Genomic DNA, 24,699 nt, shown 5'->3' on the forward strand with positions numbered 1-24,699 from the left:
CTCTACTAAATTTTATTAAAAAGAAGCCAATATGTTCTGGCAAAATCTCTAACACGTCAACCAAATATATCTAATTGCAAAACAGTCAAGGCAGGTTGGTTTATAAATTTTTTAGAAGATCATTAAACAGTAACAGAGAAAGTAATTTCATATCCTCTGTATCTATGAGAGAATAGAATTACTTCATTTGCTTAAAGACACCCAGAGTAGAAGACAAACCAGAAAATACCTCTGCATTCAAATACACCCCACAAAAAAAGTTTTCTTTTATTCTTTCTAATGGCCTACCGAGTTGTATAATCAAAGAAAGTACACTTCTAATAACTACAAATAGAGTACTACTCTCTTTCACTGAAATGTTATTTTTGCTAAAATTCCTGATTTTTTGCAGAAAATTATGTCATTTCGTTTAATTTTTACATCTTATTTTTACTTTTTTTCCACACTAGATTTTTTCTTTACCTTCTTAATTTTGTTTCTTGTGTTCATAGTGTATCAGTGAAAGCAAAAGAGAATTAAAACCTTGATGCTACATCATTTTAAAAGACTTAATACCAATTATGTCCAAATCTAACTCTTCCCTCAAAGGGCTTACATACTATTTAAGAATAAATGATGGAATTCAGAACTTAAGATTCAAAACACAAACACAGGTGCTCTATATCTTCTCCATTGTGTTGCCTTCTGTGGCTGTCGAATCTTAGTTCTCCCTTCTATGCGTTCTGACTGGTCATGGACTCTTCCATTACCAGTCCTAGCCCCCATAAACAATTTTTATTCAATTTACCACATTTATAGTTATTCTAGTTTACTTTGCAAAAGGGAAAGCAGCAAAAAGTAATCATTTAAATTTAGGTTGTAAGTTAGTTTTAAAACTGATTTTACTATACATTATATCAAATTTAATTCTCAATATAACCCTCTGAGATAGGTATTATTACAGAAAAGGAGAATGATGCTCAGACAGTGACCTGACCTTAAGATCATACAATAGCAAAGCTAAGAAATGAAACCCTGTCTTTGTTTCCTAATCCAGTGCTCTTTCCACCATTCCACATTACCTCAAACTGATCTTTAGGAAAGAATATTATTAACACCTTTATCTAACAAAATTGAAGAATTCAACACCAAAACTGAAGAATTACAACTTACATGCACTAGTCTAATTTTTACAATATTGAAGTACTGAAATGTTTATTATTCATAGTAACAAGTATGAACGTTTCTCAATGAAATACAGAACTAGAGAAACTAGTATAATGAACCTGAACTTTCAGTATCAACAATTACCAACATATAGTATTTTCAATGTTTCATATCTGTTTCTCTCCTCACTCTTCAACCCGAATCTTTTGAAATACATTCCAGAAAAAGTGATTTCATCTGTAAATATTTAAGTATGTATGTCTAAAAGAAGTCATTTACAAAAAAATATAATCATTATCATACCTTAAAATATTAATAATGATAATTACTTAAAATCAATCATATACTTTTTAGTTTAGAAACTAATTCTATTTTACTATCAGTCTCCATTTCTCTTTACCTTCACAAATAGGTTGCAAAATATTTCATAAAGCATTCTGATCTCTCTCAGGAGTTTCTGAAGAATTATTACATTTCAAAATTACAAACTCACTGTGCCACAGAAACTCCTCCAGGGATAGATGAGGATCTCCACAATAAAAGAATCAGATGGATAAAATATTATATGCTAGGTGTTTATCAGAATAGAAGAGTAACTTATAGTAGGCCATGACTCCTAGCACAAGGGAGGGATACAAACTATTACCTAGAATTATACAATAATCCAGTCAATATACAGAATGCTGATCTGAGAAGCACTGATGAAGCCAGAGATTTGTTTGGTATATGCTTACTAAAAATAGTTTTGAATTTCTTTTGGTGATGTCCTATACCAATGTATAACCATGTTTGACTTTTGCTGTATCATGAGAAAAGGACATATATAAGAACTTCCTACCAGTAGAGGTCACAATCCACTCCTCCTTATCTACTGTCTTTACAGTATTAAGAAGAAAACCACTCTAGTAAACACTTAGCAAAACAGATAAACATCTTACTAGGTTCATCTGATGGGATGGTTATGTCCACAGTAGTTCAATGGACAGTCCATCAAATGAGCCAGACAACATGCTAGATATCATAGATGCCCTAAGGGAGCTAACTGTTCAAAGAAAAGAGTGGTGAAAGAAGGAGACAAACATATAAACAGATACCTTGAATGTTAATATAGTTGGTGCTAAGAGAGAGATTTGCACAGGATGTTATGTGAACATAGGGAGGGCACATAACCAAACTATGGAGTTTAGAAATGGTTTCCAGGACAACATAACCTCTAAGCTGAATGTTAGATATTGAACAGAATTAGCTAAACGATGACAGTGGGAAGGGCACTCAAGTCACAGGGTGTAGCATGAGCAAAGGGACAAAGAGATGGAACGGTATGACACGTACAGGAACCAGGGCTCAAAGTGCAATGTGAAGACTGGAAGGAAGGAAGGATGAAGAAAAAGGTAAAGGCCAGAAAACCTTGTGTACTATGTTAAACTTGGCTCTGCCCTACAGGTGACCAAGAGCCACCACATGAGTTAAGCAGAGGTTGCATGATTAACTCTATGCTTTAAACTGAGCTCTCTACTGGCAATTTAAAAAGATAGATTCTAAGCACAAAAGAATGGAGAATGGGGGGAGTCTAGAGGGAAGATGATTGCAGGGCTTTAACTTTATATATTGCAGTGGTGGAGAGGATCCAAATGGGTGAATGAATCTAAGCAACATTTAAGAGGTAAAACTGGCAAGACTTCGCAATGGATAGACAGAGTGAGAAGGGAAGGAAATAAATAACTCCCAGGTTTCTGGAACCATGCCCAAAATGGTAGAGGGAAGCCATTTCATATATTAAAAGCTCATTTTAATCATGTTGAGTGTCTTCCATTTCTTTTATTTGAAACTTCTTCAATTTTAATAGAAATACCCTCACCTCACCTTAAGTGTGGGTATAAATTTCCTTGGCACTGTGCCCTAACATGAACCACCTGCTCCAAAGGATGATAAATTTCCTATTTCCTGAACGTGTGTTAAGATCTAAGATTTGGTAGCAAACACTTTCACTCATTAGAGATTTTTAACACTATTCATTGCTATATGTTCTGATGTTTAGTATGAACTTGTAACAATTTTGATAAGGAATCTGTTAATATCTAATTACCTTATTAATAATTATGTACCTTCCATTCTAATATTTATGTTTCTGTTTATTTTAGTTTAGTGCAATGACCAGAACTTCCAGAAGAAATGTTAAATAATAATGATGCAGATATCCTTGCTTTGTTTCTAAATGTATCAGAAATGTCATTAATATTTTATCACTAAATATTAAGCCGGCTATTAGTTTATCATGTTTAGAAAGTACCCATTCATCCCAATATTAATACCCATTTTTTAAAAAGCTAATTTTTATAAAAGATCACCATTTTAAAATTGTAACTCAAAAATTAGGTCACTCACCTTAACCACATTATAAAATCCATCTTTCACATCCAAAGATTTAGAAATATATTTCATTTTTATATTTACAATATACAAAGAGTGATAAAATATAAAGGAATTGTTTGTGAACTCTTCCACAGAACATTAAACAAACTATAGTGTACAATTGGTATCTACTATCATTTTCCTCCAGAAAGGATATAAAAACTTACAAGAACCACAGCAAAAAGAAAATATTATTTATAGAAGATACTACTGTGGCTGGCATATTTTGAATGTTTTCAACTTAAATCTGAAATGATTGAGTTAAATACAAGCTTAAATTAGGATTAAAAAGTCACCCACTAAGAAAACAGCAGTCTTACCTGTAACGAACAAGAAAAGAATGATCTTCCCTCATACTTATCAAATTTTCCTCCATTGGGTCATATTACAAGCTGGGTAAAATATGAAATTGTTTTATTTTGTGCCAGTCCAGTTCTTTACAATGTAGAGTTGTCGCAGAACATTGTCTGGTTAGTATATTAATGAAATGGTATTAATACATCCTAAGCTCCTGCTTCTTCTTTATTAATAATGAAAAGAGGTCAATGTCAGACAGCTTAAAGGTTCAAATTGTGTCCAAATCCTTGCATCTCTGGCTCTCTCAGCCGTATTTCAGCAACATTTCTGTAAAAGGAATACAAGACGCTTTGCTTGAAGTTCTACTTTCAAAGAATAACCTAAAGTAATTCTAAGCTGTACATAATCACACAGCTAACTCCACAGACTGCTGTCATGTCAGTCATAGAAGAAAAAAACTGCAGAGGGCTTAACTGTCACCATGAAGCTTTTCTAAATAAGGATGTGAATATATGAGATTTATTTGACAACTGTATTGTAATTTTTAAAATTGGTCTGAAATACAATAATTTTATGTAGTATTTATATTATGAACAAATAGAAGAGACTGTATTACAGTATCTAAAAAATTATGGTATATCAAGCTTTGAAAAACTAACAAGTAAAATGGAAAGGTAATAATTGAACAAATCAATTTTAAACTATAAATTTATTTCTTCAAAGAAGATATTTGTTATCTTCTGATAACCAATCTGATAATTGGGTTATACTTGTATTTATTTGCTCTCAAAGTATATTCTATTTAAACTCTAAGGTCTTTAAAATATTTTTATTAATATTGAATACATACAAAAGAAATTCAGGAAATATGAATATGGTACAATGATACAACAAACATTTATATACCACCACCCCATTTCAGATAAAGAACAACACTGTCACCACCTTTGCCTCCTGAGTGCCTCAGGCTAACCCATCACCTTCTTTTCTTCTCAAAGGTGATCTCTAAACTGAATTTTGTTCATTATACCCTTACTTGTCTTTGTAACTTTGCTACAAATGTCTGTGTAGGCCTATATATTACTTAGTTTTGTACAGTTTTGCTCAACATATTTCTGAGACTCATCTCACTTGTTGCACATAGCTACAATTTGCATATTTTTATTCTGTATCATATTTTATTGTACACCAAAAATGATTTTTTCATTCTGCTATGCAAGGGCATTATACTTTTAAAAATTATTTTTGCTACTATTGAAAATATTGCTGTGAACATTAAAATAACTGGTTACACAGCAAAGCAGATAAGCTAAAAAGAGAATGAGTGAACAAGAACACCTGAAGAAATTATCCAGATGTACATAAAGAGATTAAAAACAGTCAAGAGCAGTTCAGAGCAAGGAAGACGAACCAAGAAGCACTAACAGAAGTCTAATTGGAGAACCAGAAGGAAAAACAGAAAGAGGAGTAAAAGCAAAATCTTCAGTAATAAAAGATTGAGAATTTTTCGACTTCCTAATCAGGTAATTAAACGTGAGGCAATCAGAGTGATGTACTAGTTCATCTTTCTATATACTTCTGTCATTTTCTAGGATATGAGAAAAAAAACATTGCTTTCTCTTATTTCTCTGTGATCAGACCAAACACTGCTGTGAGCTAAGTTTTGTTAACAGTGAGGTTTTTGGATAATTGTTAGAACCTGTGAGATGCTGTTAAGGACTTAAGTGTTTTTTGCAAACTATTAGTTATGTCTTAATGGAGGTTGAACTTGATGACTTTGTAATATTCTTACAAAACTATAATTTCCATTCCATTTTCTGATCCTGTCACTAAATTTTCTTATCCTAATGAACAATTCATGATTTAGTATTTGTTACAGATTTATTAGTATTATACTAGTAATATATAAGCTAAATGGGTTTGTTAACTTCAGGTAATGTGGAGCATGAAGGAGCACATTGTTACTAAATTGATTGGAGTGTTCTTGCAAGGTGAATCATGACTGACTCAAGAATTACTTGTTCAGTGAGTATAAGAAATGCTACTTAATTGTTATGGAGATTGTAATGTACCAATGACTTTTTTGGGGTATACTCTTGAGAACAGTAAAAACATATTATAAAATTTCCTTAGTAAAATGGTGGATAACACTCTGTCTTGCTTGTTTTAATTATTTTTTAAGTCTTTATATATATTTGTTAATTTAACTACATGTTACATTTTACTAAATATGAAGTTAACATACTTTAAATGTTTGGTAAAATTTGGAATTTCGGTATCTTGTGGATAGAAAAATATTTCAATAAATTTTTAATTTAATTCTAAGTTAAATTAATTCTAATACCACACCTTTTGCCCCATTTAATAAATAATAGCCTACACCTCAAAGTGGCTAGTGGAAGACAGTTTGGTTAACACTTTAGCTGTTGTATAATCTCGATGCACTCTGAAACTATTTTTATGAATATCAACACTAATTCCTTTAATAGGTTTTTTTAATTAAGGAAAAGAGGGGCACAGTGGAATTCTGATCAAAAGAAAAAGATTTGTTTGATTAATGGCTGGTACCTATCTTCTCATCCTTTCTTAAAATACTCCTTCTTTTTTTGGCCAAGGGAAGAGATCAAAGGAATAATATTTTGTATTTCTTGTGTGGTTTAAACTGATTATTAATATGAAAACCTCAGTTCCTCTAAGAAGCTTGTTGATATTCCCAAGGCTGGTCCTTTCCACCTTTTACCTTCCTTCTTTTTACAGGCCCTTGCTTTTCTATTCCCTACTAAACTCTTTAACTGTCCTTAATTAACAAAGCAGAAGGTGTGTATTATTTAGGGTCTAGTTTGTTACAGCTGAAATGCTTAAAAGGATGTGAGGTGGAAGAGGAATTAGGCTTTATTGGATGGCAGCAGAAGGAAGAAATGGATAGAAATGGAAAGATTGCCCAGAGTATTCAACAACTTTCTAAAAGGACTATTCAAAATTAGGATTAGCTGTTTTATGACCTTTCCAGGAATGCTGCAGTAGAATGTTGGGCTAACTGACCTACTGGGTTGTTTATAACATGGAGATTTCAGGACTTTATAATTGTATCTATTAATTTATATATACACACACACACACACACACACACACACACATATATTAATTTTTTTATTAAGGTATCATTGATATACACTTATAAAAGTTTCACAAGAAAAACAATGTGGTTATTACATTCACCCTTATTGAGTGCCTCCCCCATAACCCATTGCAGTCACTGTCCATCAATGTAGTAGTAAGACGCCACAGTCCCTATGTCTTCTCTGAGCTATACTGTCTTCCCCGTGACCCCACACTTACCATGTGCACCAATCATGATACCCCACAATCCCCTTCTCCCTCCCTCCCCACCCCTCCCCTTTGATAACCGTTAGTCCCTTCTTGGAGTCTGAGTCTGCTGCTATTTTGTTCTTTCAGTTTTGCTTCATTGTTATACTCCACAAATAAGGGAAATCATTTGGTATTTGTCTTTCTCTGCCTGACTTATTTCACTGAGAATAATACCCTCTAGCTCCATCCATGTTGTTGCAAATGGTAGGATTTGTTTCTTATGGCTGAACAGTATTCCATTGTGTATATGCACCACCTCTTCTTTATCCATTCATCTACTGATGGACACTTAGGTTGCTTCCATATCTTGGCTATTGTAAATAGTGCTGCGATAAACATAGGGGTGCATGTCTTTTTGAATCTGAGAAGTTGTTTTCTTTGGGTAAATTCCTAGGAGTGGAGTTCCGGGTCAAATGGTATTTCTATTTTTAGTTTTTTGAGGAACCTCCATATTGCTTTCCACAATGGCTGAACTAGTTTACATTCCCACCAGCAGGGAAGGAAGGTTCCCCTTTCTCCACATCCTAGCCAGCATTTGTTGTTCCTAGTCTTTTCTATGTTGGCCATCCTAACTGGTGTGAGGTGATACCTCATTTTGGTTTTAATTTGCATTTCCCCGATAATTAGCGATGTGGAGCATATTTTCATGTGCCTTTTGGCCATCTGAATTTCTTCTTTGGAGAAGTGTCTGTTCATATCCTCTGCCTATTTTAACACATATATTAATTTATATATATACAAATACATAGACATAGACACACTTGCACACACATAAATTTGTGTGCATATATACACATATATATAGTATTTGTCAGTTTATTTATACACACACATATATCTAAATCTTTGTCTTTCTCAGCTGGTACTTTCATATCCTGGAAACTGACAGAAGTATATACAAAGCTGAATCAGTACATCACTCTGATTGCCTCATGTTTAATTACCTGATTAGGAAGTAGAAATAGGCAGAATCTGTTTTACAGCTAGGTCGACTTCTAGGCACTATCCAAGGTATGCAGAGTAAACAATAAATCCTAGCCCTGCTTTAACCCCATTGGCAGTAAAGTATTTGCAAACTAGATGATGGGAGAAAATTAGGGCTAGACAGTTACATTTCTTTTGTCCTTCTTTCAATTTATCTAAACTATCTACTCTTTACTACAACTTAAATGGCAATAACTTTGGTCTGAATCTTTCATTTAAGTATCTCTATTAACTGGTAACACCCATTAGACAACAAATAAAATTTATTTTTCTTGCCTCCAGGTTAATCTAAATTTCTCTAAACTTCTCTTATCCTAATAATACCCTAACAATACTCAAGTTCTCCAAATCCCCTTCAGCTGTTACGTTTCAAGTCCGATACAGTAGCCCTTTATCAACTTGAGCAAGGGTATATATAATATTGAGGAAGAAACAAGAACATATTTAAAATAAAGTCCTTTTATATTAGAATTTCAGGATACAAGTTATACTAACAAATACACATCATAGTAATAACGGGCGTAATAAAGTAGGATGCCAAAACATCCACGTACAAAATAAACTGAATACCCTAGGTAAACTGGTTATTTTCCGTCAAGATATGTCTGTTTTTTCTAATTTATTTCTAGATGGACTAAACATGGCTTGTCACCTAATCCAAACTTCTATTTCTAATTACATTTTACCTGAAAGATATAATGGAAACAAGATGGCAAGTTTAAGGAACATTACATTAGAAATCAAAAGTAGGAAGGTAAAAGCAGCAAGTTTACATAGAAGAATATGAGAGGTGTATAAGAAGAAGCAAAGATATAATAAAGTCTAACAGAGAAAAAGCTCAGGGCTTGATTTTAGTGTGGCAGGTGTTGAGGAGCCAATCAAAGACAAGAAAAATTATTTGACATCAGAATATATGACTGATGTGGGAAAATCAGTGCCTAAAGCAAGGGAAGGCAGGCCCAACAACCAAGGCTGGGTACTTGATTAAGTAATCTTAAGACTACCTAGAGAAAAATGAAAACAATGCCCATTGACTAGATGTGAGAGGCAAAGGTCAAGCAGCAACAGAGTGGTTACAAGATTTCCAATTTTGAGGATAGGTGGAACAGTAATAATATACACAGTGAATGACAAATTGTATTGCAAGAGTGACACTTCATAGAGGAAAAAAATGGAATACTTATGTTAAACCTGTACTTGGTAAAGTGCTGAAAATAATAGCTAAAGAAAAAGAAAGACATCAAGCTTGATACTGAAATTGGTAAAATCTGATAAATGGGGAAGGATGGGGAGAGTAGAACTGATCTTCTGAATATCTGCACATCTTTAAAACTAAAACTTCTTAGAAGTACCAATGAGATCTAAATGTTAACACTGCAGTCAGTGGCAAATAAAAGAGAAATTGCAATAGGAAAAAAAATCAAAGCAATGCATAAAAGTTCTGATCCTTTGTTCAACACAATCTCTAAACCAATAATACAATTAAACTGTTCAGAGTTTGAAATTAATAGTGTCTTTACTGTGCATGTATTTGGTATCTTTCATAATGACCCATGAGAATTAATTTCAGATACACTTAGGAATCCTTCTGACTGGAGGTTTGCCAGTCAATATACACTGATTACAGTAATACACAGTGAACTAAAGATAACTCAAGGTTATTTATGTATTTATCATCTATCTATATAGTATTGAACATGGTTTTAGTGTCAACTGATAACTGTCATATATATCAAATGTAAATTACACAATCCAAATTAATAAACAATCGTAGTGCAGATCATTCTATTTTCTATTATTGTGGAGAAATGAGAATTTACTACATATTATGCTGTAAAAACTGTACCAAAAAGTTTTCCTTAAACAAATATAGAATCCTAAAGTATATACTCCAATTGAGATTAAGGCTTAATTTATCACTAATCTTTAAATTTACAACAATCAAGTTAGTCTGTGAGATGTTAGGCCAAGTTAGTTTAGAAAACAAGTGTAACTGCTGACCAAACACACATTTTTATTACAAAATCTTTCTAATAAGCTATTTGTGACTATCAATGAGCTAAAAAATAGAATAAATTTCGGAGGAGGGGCGGAAGATGGCGGCGTGAGTAGAGCAGCGGAAATCTCCTCCCAAAACAACATATATCTATGAAAATAACAAAGACAACCCTTCCTACAATAAAGACCAGAGGACACAGGACAATATCCAAACCACATCCACACCTGAGAGAACCCAGCGCCTCGTGAAGGGGGTAAGATACAGGCCCCGGCCCCGTGGGAGCCGAGCGCCCCTCCCCCCAGCTCCCGGCGGGAGAAGAATAGGCAGAGCGGGAGGGAGACGGAGACCAGGGCTGCCGAACACCCAGCCCCAGCCATCCGGGCCAGAGTGCAGGGCACTCGATACTAGGAAAACAGGGCAGCAAGAACAGTGAGCGGGCACTGGAGGCCTGGCGCCGGAGTACATAAGAAAAGCGCGCGACCATTTTTTTTTTTTTGCTTTTTTGCTGTTTTGTTTTGGCGAGCGCTTTTTGGAAGTCTTAAAGGGATAGAGACCCCAATACTAGGGAAACAGGGCAGAAAGACCGGTGAGCAGAGGCCTGAGGCTGGCACCAGAGAATAAAGAAAAACGAGCGACCACCTTTTTTTTTTTAATTAAAAAAAATTTTTTCTTTTTCTTTTTTTTTTTTTTTGGTGGTCGTTTTGTTTTCGCAGGTGCTTTTTGGAAGTCTTAAAAGGACAGGGCGGGTCACTTAATCCAGAGGTAGGGAATCCGGGGATCTCTGGGCACCCTAATCCCTGGGCTGCAGGGAGCAGGGAGGCCCCTTACGGAGATAAATAGCCTCCCAGCAGCTCCTGCTCCAACGCGTCTCCACCATCTTGGAGTAGCTGCCCGAGCCAGGCCACGCCCACAGCAACAGCGGAGATTAACTCCATAGCAGCCCGGCAGGAAGCAGAAACCCGGTCTGCGCGCAGCTGCGCAGCACAAGCCACTAGAGGTCGCTGTTCTCCCAGGAGAGGAGGGCCACAAACCAACAAGAAGGGAAGTCCTTCCAGCTGTCACTCGTCCCAGCTCTGCAGACTACTCCTATCACCATGAAAAGGCAAAGTTACAGGCTGACAAAGATCACAGAGACAACACCAGAGAAGGAGACAGACCTAACCAGTCGTCCTGAAAAAGAATTCAAAATAAGAATCATAAACATGCTGACAGAGATGCAGAGAAATACGCAAGAGAAATGGGATGAAGTCCGGAAGGAGATCACAGATGCCAGAAAGGAGATCGCAGAAATGAAACAAACTCTGGAAGGGTTTATAAGCAGAATGGATAGAATGCAAGAGGCCATTGATGGAATTGAAATCAGAGAACAGGAACGCATAGAAGCTGACATAGAGAGAGACAAAAGGATCTCCAGGAATGAAACAATATTAAGAGAACTGTGTGACCAATCTAAAAGGAACAATATCCGTATTATAGGGGTTCCAGAAGAAGAAGAGAGAAGAAAAGAGATGGAAAGTATCTTAGAAGAAATAATTGCTGAAAACTTCCCCACACTGGGGGAGGAAATAATGGAACAGACCACGGAAATACACAGAACCCCCAACAGAAAGGATCCAAGAAGGACAACACCAAGACACATAATAATTAAAATGGCAAAGATCAAGGACAAGGAAAGAGTGTTAAAGGCAGCTAGAGAGAAAAAGGTCACCTATAAAGGGAAACCCATCAGGCTAACATCAGACTTCTCAACAAAAACCCTACAGGCCAGAAGAGAATGGCATGATATATTTAATACAATGAAACAGAAGGGCCTTGAACCAAGGATACTGTATCCAGCACGACTATCATTCAAATATGACGGTGGCATTAAACAATTCCCAGACAAACAAAAGCTGAGGGAATTTGCTTTCCACAAACCACCTCTACAGAACATCTTACAGGGACTGCTCTAGATGGGAGCACTCCTAGAAAGAGCACAGCACAAAACACCCAACATATGAAGAATCGAGGAGGAGGAACAAGAAGGGAGAGAAGAAAAGAATCTCCAGATAGTGTATATAACAGCTCAATAAGGGAGCTAAGTTAGGCAGTAAGATACTAAAGAGGCTAACCTTGAACCATTGGTAACCACAAATTTAAAGCCTGCAATGGCAATAAGTACATATCTTTCAATAGTCACCCTAAATGTTAATGGGTTGAATGCACCAATCAAAAGACACAGAATAACAGAATGGATAAAAAAGCAAGACCCATCTATATGCTGCTTACAAGAAACTCACCTCAAACCCAAAGACATGTACAGACTAAAAGTCAAGGGATGGAAAAACATATTTCAAGCAAACAACAGTGAGAAGAAAGCAGGGGTTGCAGTACTAATATCAGACAAAATAGACTTCAAAACAAAGAAAGTAACAAGAGATAAAGAAGGACACTACATAATGATAAAGGGCTCAGTCCAACAAGAGGATATAACCACTCTAAATATATATGCACCCAACACAGGAGCACCAGCATATGTGAAACAAATACTAACAGAACTAAAGGGGGATATAGACTGCAATGCATTCATTCTAGGAGACTTCAACACACCACTCACCCCAAAGGATAGATCCACTGGGCAGAAAATAAGTAAGGACACGGAAGCACTGAACAACACAGTAGAACAGATGGACCTAATAGACATCTATAGAACTCTACATCCAAAAGCAGCGGGATATACATTCTTCTCAAGTGCACATGGAACATTCTCCAGAATACACCACATACTAGGCCACAAAAAGAGCCTCAGAAAATTCCAAAAGATTGAAATCCTACCAACCAACTTTTCAGACCACAAAGGCATAAAACTAGAAATAAACTGTTCAAATAAAGCAAAGAGGCTCACAAACACATGGAGGCTTAACAACACGCTCCTAAATAATCAATGGATCAATGACCAAATCAAAATGGAGATCCAGCAATATATGGAAACAAATGACAACAACAACACTAAGCCCCAACTTCTGTGGGACACAGCAAAAGCAGTCTTAAGAGGAAAGTATATAGCAATCCAAGCATATTTAAAAAAGGAAGAGCAATCCCAAATGAATGGTCTAAGGTCACAATTATAGAAATTGGAAAAAGAAGAACAGATGAGGCCTAAGGTCAGCAGAAGGAGGGACATAATAAAGATCAGAGAAGAAATAAATAAAATTGAGAAGAATAAAACAATAGCAAAAATCAATGAAACCAAGAGCTGGTTCTTCGAGAAAATAAACAAAATAGATAAGCCTCTAGCCAGACTTATTAAGAAGAAAAGAGAGTCAACACAAATCAACAGTATCAGAAATGAGACAGGAAAAATCACGACGGACCCCACGGAAATGCAAAGAATTATTGGAGAATACTATGAAAACCTATATGCTAACAAGCTGGGAAACCTAGGAGAAATGGACAACTTCCTAGAAAAATACAACCTTCCAAGATTGACCCACGAAGAAACAGAAAATCTAAACAGACCAATTACCAGCAACGAAATTGAAGCGGTAATCAAAAAACTACCAAAGAACAAAACCCCCGGGCCAGATGGATTTACCTCGGAATTTTATCAGACATACAGGGAAGACATAATACCCATTCTCCTTAAAGTTTTCCAAAAAATAGAGGAGGAGGGGATACTCCCAAACTCATTCTATGAAGCTAACATCACCCTAATACCAAAACCAGGCAAAGACACCACCAAAAAAGAAAACTACAGACCAATATCCCTGATGAACGTAGATGCAAAAATACTCAACAAAATATTAGCAAACCGAATTCAAAAATACATCAAAAGGATCATACACCATGACCAAGTGGGATTCATCCCAGGGATGCAAGGATGGTACAACATTCGAAAGTCCATCAACATCATCCACCACATCAACAAAAAGAAAGACAAATCCACATGATCATCTCCATAGATGCTGAAAAAGCATTTGACAAAGTTCAACATCCATTCATGATAAAAACTCTCAGCAAAATGGGAATAGAGGGCAAGTACCTCAACATAATAAAGGCCATCTATGATAAACCCACAGCCAACATTATATTGAACAGCGAGAAGCTGAAAGCATTTCCTCTGAGATCGGGAACTAGACAGGGATGCCCACTCTCTCCACTGTTATTTAACATAGTACTGGAGGTCCTAGCCACGGGAATCAGACAAAACAAAGAAATACAAGGAATCCAGATTGGTAAAGAAGAAGTTAAACTGTCACTATTTGCAGATGACATGATACTGTACATAAAAAACCCTAAAGACTCCACCCCAAAACTACTAGAACTGATATCGGAATACAGCAAAGTTGCAGGATACAAAATCAACACACAGAAATCTGTGGCTTTCCTATATACTAACAATGAACCAACAGAAAGAGAAATCAGGAAAACAACTCCATTCACAATTGCACCAAAAAAAATAAAATACCTAGGAATAAACCTAACCAAAGAAGTGAAAGACTTATACTCTGAAAACTACAAGTCACTCTTAAGAGAATTTAAAGGGGACACTAACAGATGGAAACTCATCCCATGCTCGTGGCTAGGAAGAATTAATATCGTCATAATGGCCATCCTGCCCAAAGCAATATACAGATTTGATGCAATCCCTATGAAACTACCAGCAACATTCTTCAATGAACTGGAACAAATAATTCAAAAATTCATATGGAAACACCAAAGACCCCGAATAGCCAAAGCAATCCTGAGAAAGAAGAATAAAGTAGGGGGGATCTCACTCCCCAACTTCAAGCTCTACTATAAAGCCATAGTAATCAAGACAATTTGGTACTGGCACAAGAGCAGAGCCACAGACAAATGGAACAGACTAGAGAATCCAGACATTAACCCAGACATATATGGTCAATTAATACTTGATAAAGGAGCCATGGACATACAATGGCGAAATGACAGTCTCTTCCACAGGTGGTGCTGGCAAAACTGGACAGCTACATGTAGGAGAATGAAACTGGACCATTGTCTAACCCCATATACAAAAGTAAACTCAAAATGGATCAAAGACCTGAATGTAAGCCATGAAACCATTAAACTCTTGGAAGAAAACATAGGCAAAAACCTCTTAGACATAAACATGAGTGACCTCTTCTTGAACATATCTCCCCGGGCAAGGAAAACAACAGCAAAAATGAGTAAGTGGGACTATATTAAGCTGAAAAGCTTCTGTACAGCAAAAGACACCATCAATAGAACAAAAAGGATCCCTACAGTATGGGAGAATATATTTGAAAATGACACATCCGATAAAGGCTTGACATCCAGAATATATAAAGAGCTCACACACCTCAATAAACAAAAAACAAATAACCCAATTAAAAAATGGGCAGAGGAACTGAACAGACAGTTCTCCAAAAAAGAAATACAGATGGCCAACAGACACATGAAAAGATGCTCCACATCGCTAATTATCAGAGAAATGCAAATTAAAACTACAATGAGGTATCACCTCACACCAGTAAGGATGGCTGTCATCCAAAAGACAAACAACAACAAATGTTGGCGAGGCTGTGGAGAAAGGGGAACCCTCCTACACTGCTGGTGGGAATGTAAGTTAGTTCAACCATTGTGGAAAGCAGTATGGAGGTACATCAAAATGCTCAAAACAGACTTACCATTTGACCCAGGAATTCCACTCCTAGGAATTTACCCTAAGAACACAGCAATCAAGTTTGAGAAAGACAGATGCACCCCTATGTTTATCGCAGCACTATTTACAACAGTCAAGAATTGGAAGCAACCTAAATGTCCATCGATAGATGAATGGATAAAGAAGAGGTGGTACATATACACAATGGAATACTACTCAGCCATAAGAAAAGGGCAAATCCAATCATTTGCAGCAACATGGATGGAGCTGGAGGGTATTATGCTCAGTGAAACAAGCCAAGCGGAGAAAGAGAAATACCAAATGATTTCACTCATCTGTGGAGTATAAGAACAAAGGAAAAACTGAAGGAACAAAACAGCACCAGAATCACAGAACTCAAGAATGGACTAACAGGTACCAAAGGGAAAGGGACTGGGGAGGATGGGTGGGTAGGGAGGGATAAGGGAGGGGGAGAAGTAGGGGGGTATTAAGATTAACATGCATGGGGGGGTAGGAGAAACGGGAGGGTTGTACAACACAGAGAAGGCAAGTAGTGATTCTACAACATTTTGCTATGCTGATGGACAGTGACTGTAAAGGGGTTTATAGGGGAGACATGGTATAGGGGAGAGCCTAGTAAACATAATATTCGTCATGTAAGTGTAGATTAGTGATACCAAAAACAAAGCAAAACAAAACAAAACAAAACAAAACAAAAAGGGCAGTTCCTGTGTGGTAACCTCCAATGAGGTCTACACAAGGGTATAAAGGGCACATAAAAGTGTAGGCAAAGGGTCTGTTTGTGTTTATACAGAGGATAAAAGCCTAATTGGGCTACCCCAAAAATGAACTAAGATACGATATGAAAGAGAACTTCCAACATCAGCACTCTCTGGAAGACTCATGCCAGAAGATGATCATCAAAAAACCCCAACAAAGATCCACGCACTGCTACAGCTGTAGATGCACTCATCCCACCAGTTCCTGGACTTGCCATGGGAATGAGGAAGGAGATATCTAAGCTGGCCTGTGCATACAGTAAAACAACAAATTTGACTGGATCTATACTGTTGGAACTCAACCAAGAATTAGGAGAAGTGCAAATTGTAGCGCTCCAAAATCTTACAACTACAGACTATTTACTGTTAAAAGAACATAAGGGATGTGAACATTCCCCAGGAATGGGTTGTTTTAATTTGTCTGATTTCTCTCAGACTGTTCAAGTTCAGTTGGACAATATCCACCATATCATAGATAAGTTTTCACAAATGCCTAAGGTGCCTAACTGGTTTTCTTGGTTTCACTGGAGATGGCTGGTAATTACAGATATGCTTTGGTTATGTAACTATACTCCTATTATGTTAATGTGTGTGTGCAATTTAAGTAGTAGCTTAAAACCTATACATGCTGAAGTTACTCTACAAGAAGATATGTCAAAGAAATAATCAATCTTCCCATGTTTTCTTCCGCCTGCTACTTCTATAGCTTTTCTTCTTCCTTCCTAATTACAACCCTTAAATAGAATTCGTGCCTCATATCAAATTTACCGAGTATCATAATTCTTCCAAGTGGTAAAGATACCTCAAGACAAATGCTGGGCATAGAAGCTACAGGGCATAAATATGCAAAGAAGTAAAAAGCTAACCTTTTCAAACAATAACGCTTCCCTCTCACTTACCAACTTCACATTTCCCTGTATGGCCCCGGAAGATGACTGGTTAGCCAGAGACGGGTAAGATTCCTCAAGGGAGGAACAACCTAAGACAGGCACAATCGTAGGGGGGCCATCAGGTGAGAAATTGGGGATCAACAGAGGTGAGGCTTAGAACCTCACCCCCCCTGTTCTGAGAGAAATCTTCTGCATACGTGGATGTTTTATTGCCCTTGTCTAGCTTGGATTAACACATAGTCTACAGGCACACACCTGATCATCTACATTTGCTCTCTTACAACACTAAACTATGTTTTCTACCTTTATCTTGTATCTACCTACCACTTCAGCATTTTATTAAAAATAATAATAATAAAGAGAGAAATGTGGTATCCACATATAAATCAAGTATAAAAACCAAATGAGTATTCATATTTGTACTGACTGTTTATAGTTCAGTTCATAATGCATGAGCAAAACCGAAAGTTTCTGTGATGACTGCCCTTGTACTGTTCACTATGTAACTTATTCATTGTGTAAGAATTTGTTCTACATGTAAGAACTTGTTTGTTATGCCTCAGAAGATTGGAGACTGACGAAAATTAGGCTTGGGGTGGATTAATGATTGTGCATTGAGCACTGACTCCCCTATACAGAATTTTATTGTCGTTAACAACCATTTGATCAATAAATATGAGAGATGCCCTCACCAAAAAAAAAAAAAAAAAATGGGACAGACTTCCAATGGTAAAATAAATAAGTAACCGGGATGTAATGTATAGCATAAGGAATATAGTCAAGATATTGTAACAGCTTGGTAGGGTGATAGGTGGAACCTAGAATTATGTATATAAATGTTTTATCACTGTGTTGTACACTTGAAACTAATGTAATGTAATACTGTGCATCAACTACCCTTCAATAAAAAATAATTATTTAAATAAAAATAAAAATAATAATAATAATAATAATAAAAACAGAAGAGAGTAAGAAAAAAAAATAGAATAAATTTCAAAGGAGAGATTCTAGATTCCAAGTAAATCTGTATCTTAAAGGCATTCCCAAGTGTATCTGAAGTTAATTTTCCTGGGTCATTATGAAAGATACCAAATACATGCACAGTAAAGGCACTATTGATTTCAAACTCTCATTTTTATTCATGGGAGATTTCACAACAACAAAAATTCAGGTCCAGAGCTGTAGACATTAAAAATGTAAAAAAATGAATGTGACCATTTCAGAATAGTATAATCCAAAACCAATTTTAGTAATACAAGAATTTCTTTTCATGTTTTCAAATGTTTATACTGAAAAGCTCACCATTCTAAACAACTATATATAAACTTCCTTTTTTGGTGAGGAACATTTATATTTTATCTATCACATAAAGCAAAAGGACTCCCAACAAGAAATTATGCTCCCTGTATAACCAAAGTACTAATAAAAGCCATATATGAAATTTCGAATTAGATAAATACTAAAACAAAATGTAATTTAGAGGAAGAGATTTGAATATTTCAAAACTTCTTCTTAACACTGTTTTTTAACAGTGAGAAAGGATAAGTATATGAGAAAGGACAGCATTTATACACAAAATGCTGAATGTCCTTCAAAGTTGTTTGCAACAGTCTCTACACAAAGAACTATGGATATAATAATTATTGCACAAGCAGCTTCTTAGAGTGTTTAGGGCATGGTAGCCCATGATAAATAAGGAACAAGTTGAATATTTTTCTGGGGGGTGATAAATGAGCAAAGTGCTCTATTTATAGATTATACATGGACTTAATCTGAATTATGCCAGTGAATACACTAATCATTAAAACTGTTTCATAATTGCAATCCTCAGTGATTACAATAATTCAAAAAGGATGAAGCAGTTGCTTAAAAATTTCAAGGACAAAATGAAGGCTACTTTATGCAATATCCCTAATCTTGGGTGCCATTTTCCCTACAAAGCTGTTATGAATCAAAAGTCCTGCTCCAACATGATTACTCACTTATATTTAAAAATAAAAGTATGTTCAACCAATGCGAAATGGTCATATACATTCATTAAAATAAGTATTTTTCTCCCTATTATTTGTTTTTCTCATCAAACTGAAGCCCAGAGTTACAAATAGTGTTAATTTTTCCTCCTATAGAACAATTTTAAATAGAGGTGGTCTTTTTAATCTATTAGTAAGATTAATAACCTTTTGAAGAGTTTCAGTTAGACATTAGCATAAGGAAAATGATTTCTAGTTAAGTTATTATAAACATAAAATTGAATACATAGAAGTATTATAATATCAAGGTTATAGAAGACACGTCTCCTAAGAACAAGGACATGCTAATTTTAATCAACCCCAATTACATTTTGAGTGCTTTCCAAATGACTACTCAGGTTATAAGACCAGGCCACAAGAAAACATCTGCCATATAAAAACAGTGACAATTTACACTAAGCCATTTTTCTATTAAAAAAACCCACAAAACCTAAATATATATGTTAGTTCTTGCCATTTCCTGTGTATAGCCTTTTTGTTAATAAATACATGTCAGTTTCTTTTAATCTTTTCAGGGCCTATACAAATTATTAAACATGATGCAATTAATAGGAGCTCAAAGAAATAAATTCAAAATAAATATAGTCTTATGAAGACATTACTATGCCAGAAAAAAGAGAAATACTAGCAAATGATGGGGAGAACATAATTTTGAGAAAAACTGGTTACCTAGTCACCCAGAGAATATGGCCCACAACCATTTATCACTACCAGTGTTGGTCAGCCATCAGCTTAAATCAATTAACACAAATATGAAAAATTCAATAGTGAAATAGAAAATGATGCTATTGAGCACTATTCTTGACTTAGTAAATGACAATAAATCAGTTCTCTTTAAAGTCAGAAGGATTTTAAAAAGGTAAAATTGGTTTCAAATACATTTTTAAGCGGAAATAAATTCCAAATACAAAAGGATTATAAATGCCTAAAAAGGATCCCTAGAGTTTTGGATTTAGATTTTTTCACAGGAAAATCTAACTCCATCTTCTCCATCTAAAAGTTATCATTCTGTCGAAAAGTGTTTCTAATCAATTCAGTAAGACTGGGAGGTGATAGGGAAAGAAAACTTCCAAGTAAAAAGGGCCAAGGAAGGCTTTTTGGCAGCAAATAAATCTGTACTGCACCTTCAAGGATGGGTAGACCTTATTAGGCAAATGGAAGGGAAGGCATTCCAGTCATGGGAAACGCTCAAGCAAAATCAAGGACGTAGGAATGCACAGAATGTGTGCCAGGACAAGAACACTGGTTTAGGTGTGGGGAAAGAAAAGTCTAAGAAGGTAAAATTGTGAGGGACTCTGAATATGCACATGACTAAAGCACATATTTGACCTTGTATTTGCATAATGGGGAACCTTGTAATGTTTTCAACAAAGGAATAGCAAAGTTGGATCTGTGTTAAGAAGATAAACTGGCAGCAACACATACAGCAGGACAGGGAGACAGGAGAAAAGATACTGCAAAAACTCCAGAAGCAGTTATTGAGTAGAAAGCCTTCTCTTGTCATCTCACAACACCAAGCAAATTGCTTTGCACATAATTGATGTCCAACAAACTTTTTTGATTTCTTGCCCGAGAAGAACTATGAAGCAGCAAAGAGTCCTGTAACAGTGAGAAAACTGGACTTTAATACATTCCTGCTGCACAGTAAAGGGTATATTCATATTCATGTAAATAACTCAGGGGAGTCTCTTACTCTCAGATTTTTATGATTATCATAAAGATGATTTAAAAGATGTTGAAAATGTTATGTGATTTATAAGGTACTGAAAAGGAAGACAGTAATCCTGCAGTAAGTACTGAAATATTTCTGCATAGTTCACAAGACAACACAGCACCTACAGGCACCTTAAAAGTAGGATTATGTCCCTACAAATGGAATTCAGAGACCAGGGCGGGATTTAAACAAGCACACAGAAGCAGTACAGCATGTGCTTTGGGATGAAGCCACGATCTGAATGCCAGTACACTGAGTTATTCTGTACATGACTGTGGGCTAGTTACACTCTCAGAGATGCTTTGGGCGTAATGATACTTATCTAACTTGTGTTGTGATGTTTAGACATAGGACTTACAAAGCATGTAACCCAGCACCTGGCTCTGGTGTTCTTAACAAAAGTACTCAATTAAGTATAGTAGTAATAATGATCAAATAGCTACTGTTATTATAAAAAAGAACATGTCTATCAGAACAGATTTAGAATTGTCTAAATCTATGTCGGGTTTTCAATTTTAAAATTCCAGATAACCAATTACAAAATGTTATCTTTTAGGTAAATCTTAGAAATATTTTATGCTTAAGAACAGAGCCATTTAAAAAACTTCTATATCCTAAGTCTGAGGCTTATATATAAAAAATTGTGTTTGTAACACTGCATGTCTGATTTAATAACAGCAGAAAATACAATTAAACTGCTTATCTAGCCAGAGGACTTGGGGAAAATGCCTGTACAACAATGTCCCACTCCTTATAGTAGTAACAACAGCCTGAGAAAGAGCTTGCCAGAACGAAATCCATGGTAAGGTGTAAAGAAAAGTATGAGACTGTTCCTCATCTTGAGCCCCCACACTCCTCACACACGGCCACGTCCACCAACAAGTGACCTTTCCTTTCTTTATGTTGCTACTCCTAACAACCAAAGCTGCTTCTTGAACAGCGACAACCCAAGCAAAAGTAGCATTTATCGGAGGTAATCACACTGGTGATAATCAGGCCGGAAATCTTCTGTGCACCCTCTAAAGTTTTAAAGTTCAGCCCGGTTGGAATGTTCACGTCCCCCACACACCACGAGACTCCGATACAAGCAGACAGAAAGGAAAGACAAGAACCTACTTCGTTTAATTCTATGGTAGGGTTAAATTATGCATTAAGGCAAACACAATTTCCATCCTTACTCGTTTTCTTTAACTGAGTTCAGATGATACTACTTAGGACGATCTAACTGGTTCCCATTAAAACAAGGAAATCACAGATTTTCCACTTTTTACTATTCGAAGATATTCCATAGATTCTCAAGGAAGAGCTTAACACTTTATGCTTCCTAAGCTTTTCTGCAGCAACTACCAATTTCTATGGTAATCCGACAGGTTGGTGTCCCAAATTCACCAAATTAAATGTGGTTAGCGCAGGTTTAACCAAACCGCCGGGTTTCGCCGGCAAGCGCACGACTCGAGGGAATGCCGCGTGACGCGGCGCTAATTCCACAGGGATTCGGGTCTTTAGTCTGCTGTTGGGGGCACTCAGAATACTGAGAAGTCGTTGTATCCTACTACACTTATAATTTTTCAAAAAAGTTAGGGAACGAGGCTTTTCTCCCATTTTAGTCTCCAACAAGAGAGCAACGGAGTGCTCGTAAGGAGCCAGCTGCTCCCATCCCGAGTTTCTGGTTTCTCGACGCCGCGTCCCGCCGCCCCCCAGCCCCGGCCTCCCTCGGCCCCGCACGAAGGCGGTCGCCCCAGACCCGGGACAGGGAACCCGCCCCACACTCGCACGCACACGCGGGCTCCCTGTCAGCTCCCTCCACCGGGCGCCCCTCAGGACTCACCTCTCCAGGGCCGGCGAGTCCCGGGAGCGCGGTGGACGCGACCGAGCTGCAGCAGCTGCCGCCTCCGGCGACCGGCGAGTGGCCGCGGCTCCTCCCCACGGGGGGCCCGCGAGCCAGAGGCACCGCTGGAGGCCGGCGCGTCCCCCGCCGCCGCCTCCGGCAGGCCACGTAAACCACAGCTCGCGGGGCTCCGCTCGCTTCCCGACGCGGCCGTCCGTCACCCAGGGATCCAGCCGCGCTGCTCGCCCTCCGCGGCTCCCCTCCACTGCGCCTGCGCCCCAGCCCGGGTGGCTCCCATTCAAACCGACAACGCCCCGCGTCTTTCGGATCCGCCAATGGCCGGCGCGGGAGGCGGGGCGTGGCGGCTGTCGGCGCTCGGCCTCCGCGGTCCCGGGCGGGAGTTGCTGAGTGTCCGGCTGAGGGGACCGTGGAGCATGTGGTTCTCCGCTGCTCTGGGACCTGTCCTCAGCCACTAAATTGAAGTTTCTTCCCTGTCCTCTTATGTCTTCTTCAGACACTGAAGGGTGAAGCAATAAAAGTCGTCCAAAAACAGTTATCGGGGGAGGGTGTGGCCCAATTCCCTTTAAAAGTCCGGAGCTCAAAACAAGCGCCTCCAGCCGGTAAGGCTCGGTTCGGCCTTGGGAATGAGCATCCCGAGCGGCATATGCGAGATGATTAAGAAGAGGGCTCTGTGAAAGGAACAGAGGGACCTGTGTGAAAGTCTGAACAAGGCAGCCTCAGTTCTTGAGGCTGTGTCACAATTCTGGCGTTTCCAGCTGTTAAAAAAGCAAACTTCTATTGACTGCAGAATCGCTGGTTACCGGGAAAACTGGATGGCAGTTCTACTCAGTTTCAGGCAGCTACATTCCAAGTACACTAGGGAAGATTAAGTTTTATTTCCATTCACTTCTTTCCAAATTCAAGTTAACCAAAAAATAGGTCTCAGTTTGTTCTTCACAGAAATACCAAGATTATAGTCTCTGGGATAATGAATCCGATGAATTTAATTCGATCATTTGGAATGTAAACGTTTCTACGGGCTTAAGGGTACGTGAAAGAAAATCCCAGTTTCAGTATATCTAAATGACGGTGGTAACCAGGGACCAAGCAGCATTCCTCTTCCTGGGAACGTGTTATGACAAATTGGTTAAAATAACAGCTTTGGCATTTAGTTCCTGGATTTGAGTTCCACCTCTACCACTTACTGGCTGACTGACCTTGAATGAGTTACTATCTTTAGCCTTAGTTTCCTCAATTATAAAACACAGATACTAAATCCTCTTTTAATAAGGGTGGTTGTCATGCTTCAGTGAGGTTTTGTTACCTAGTTAACATAGTGCCTGATTGCAGAGTAAATGGTACCTGTTATAATTATCAACAACTACCTTTAATATCAGGTACTTATAAACAACACTTTATAAGTTCATTGGCTGTACTATTTCAGAGGTAGGTATTCTAATTTCTTCTTACTCATAAATTCTTTTTGGGTTGTTGATAGGAAGGCCACAAAGGAAGTACAATATATCAAATTCAACATGTGCAGAATGAATAATTATTTCTGTAAGATAAATTCTAGCCGAAATAAGCAGGCAAAGAGAGCCAACAAAGAGCCAGGTAATTTATTTGAA

General features: G+C 37.3%; 1 protein-coding gene across 6 annotated transcripts in view; it reads right to left on the minus strand.

Annotated features, from left to right (window-relative positions):
- GPSM2 (G protein signaling modulator 2) overlaps positions 1 to 23,349 on the minus strand; it is a 61,307-nt gene extending 37,958 nt beyond the window's left edge. Inside the window, exons 1-3 of one of the 6 annotated variants that reach the window (XM_036916634.2) lie at positions 23,072 to 23,296; positions 22,225 to 22,370; positions 3,879 to 4,182 (exon numbers count right to left, since the gene is read on the minus strand). In XM_036916634.2, the coding sequence (XP_036772529.2) occupies positions 3,879 to 3,934 (56 nt within the window). In that variant the 5' untranslated portion in view covers positions 3,935 to 4,182; positions 22,225 to 22,370; positions 23,072 to 23,296. Of the gene's footprint in view, positions 1 to 3,878; positions 4,183 to 22,224; positions 22,371 to 23,071 lie in introns of all 6 variants that reach the window. The other 5 variants (XM_057500572.1, XM_057500573.1, XM_057500574.1 and 2 more) reach the window with 5 other exon arrangements.
- Positions 23,350 to 24,699: the final 1,350 nt, after the last annotated feature.

Source organism: Manis pentadactyla, chromosome 4 (genome assembly GCF_030020395.1).
Source record: "Manis pentadactyla isolate mManPen7 chromosome 4, mManPen7.hap1, whole genome shotgun sequence".
Classification (NCBI taxonomy): Eukaryota; Metazoa; Chordata; class Mammalia; order Pholidota; family Manidae; genus Manis; species Manis pentadactyla.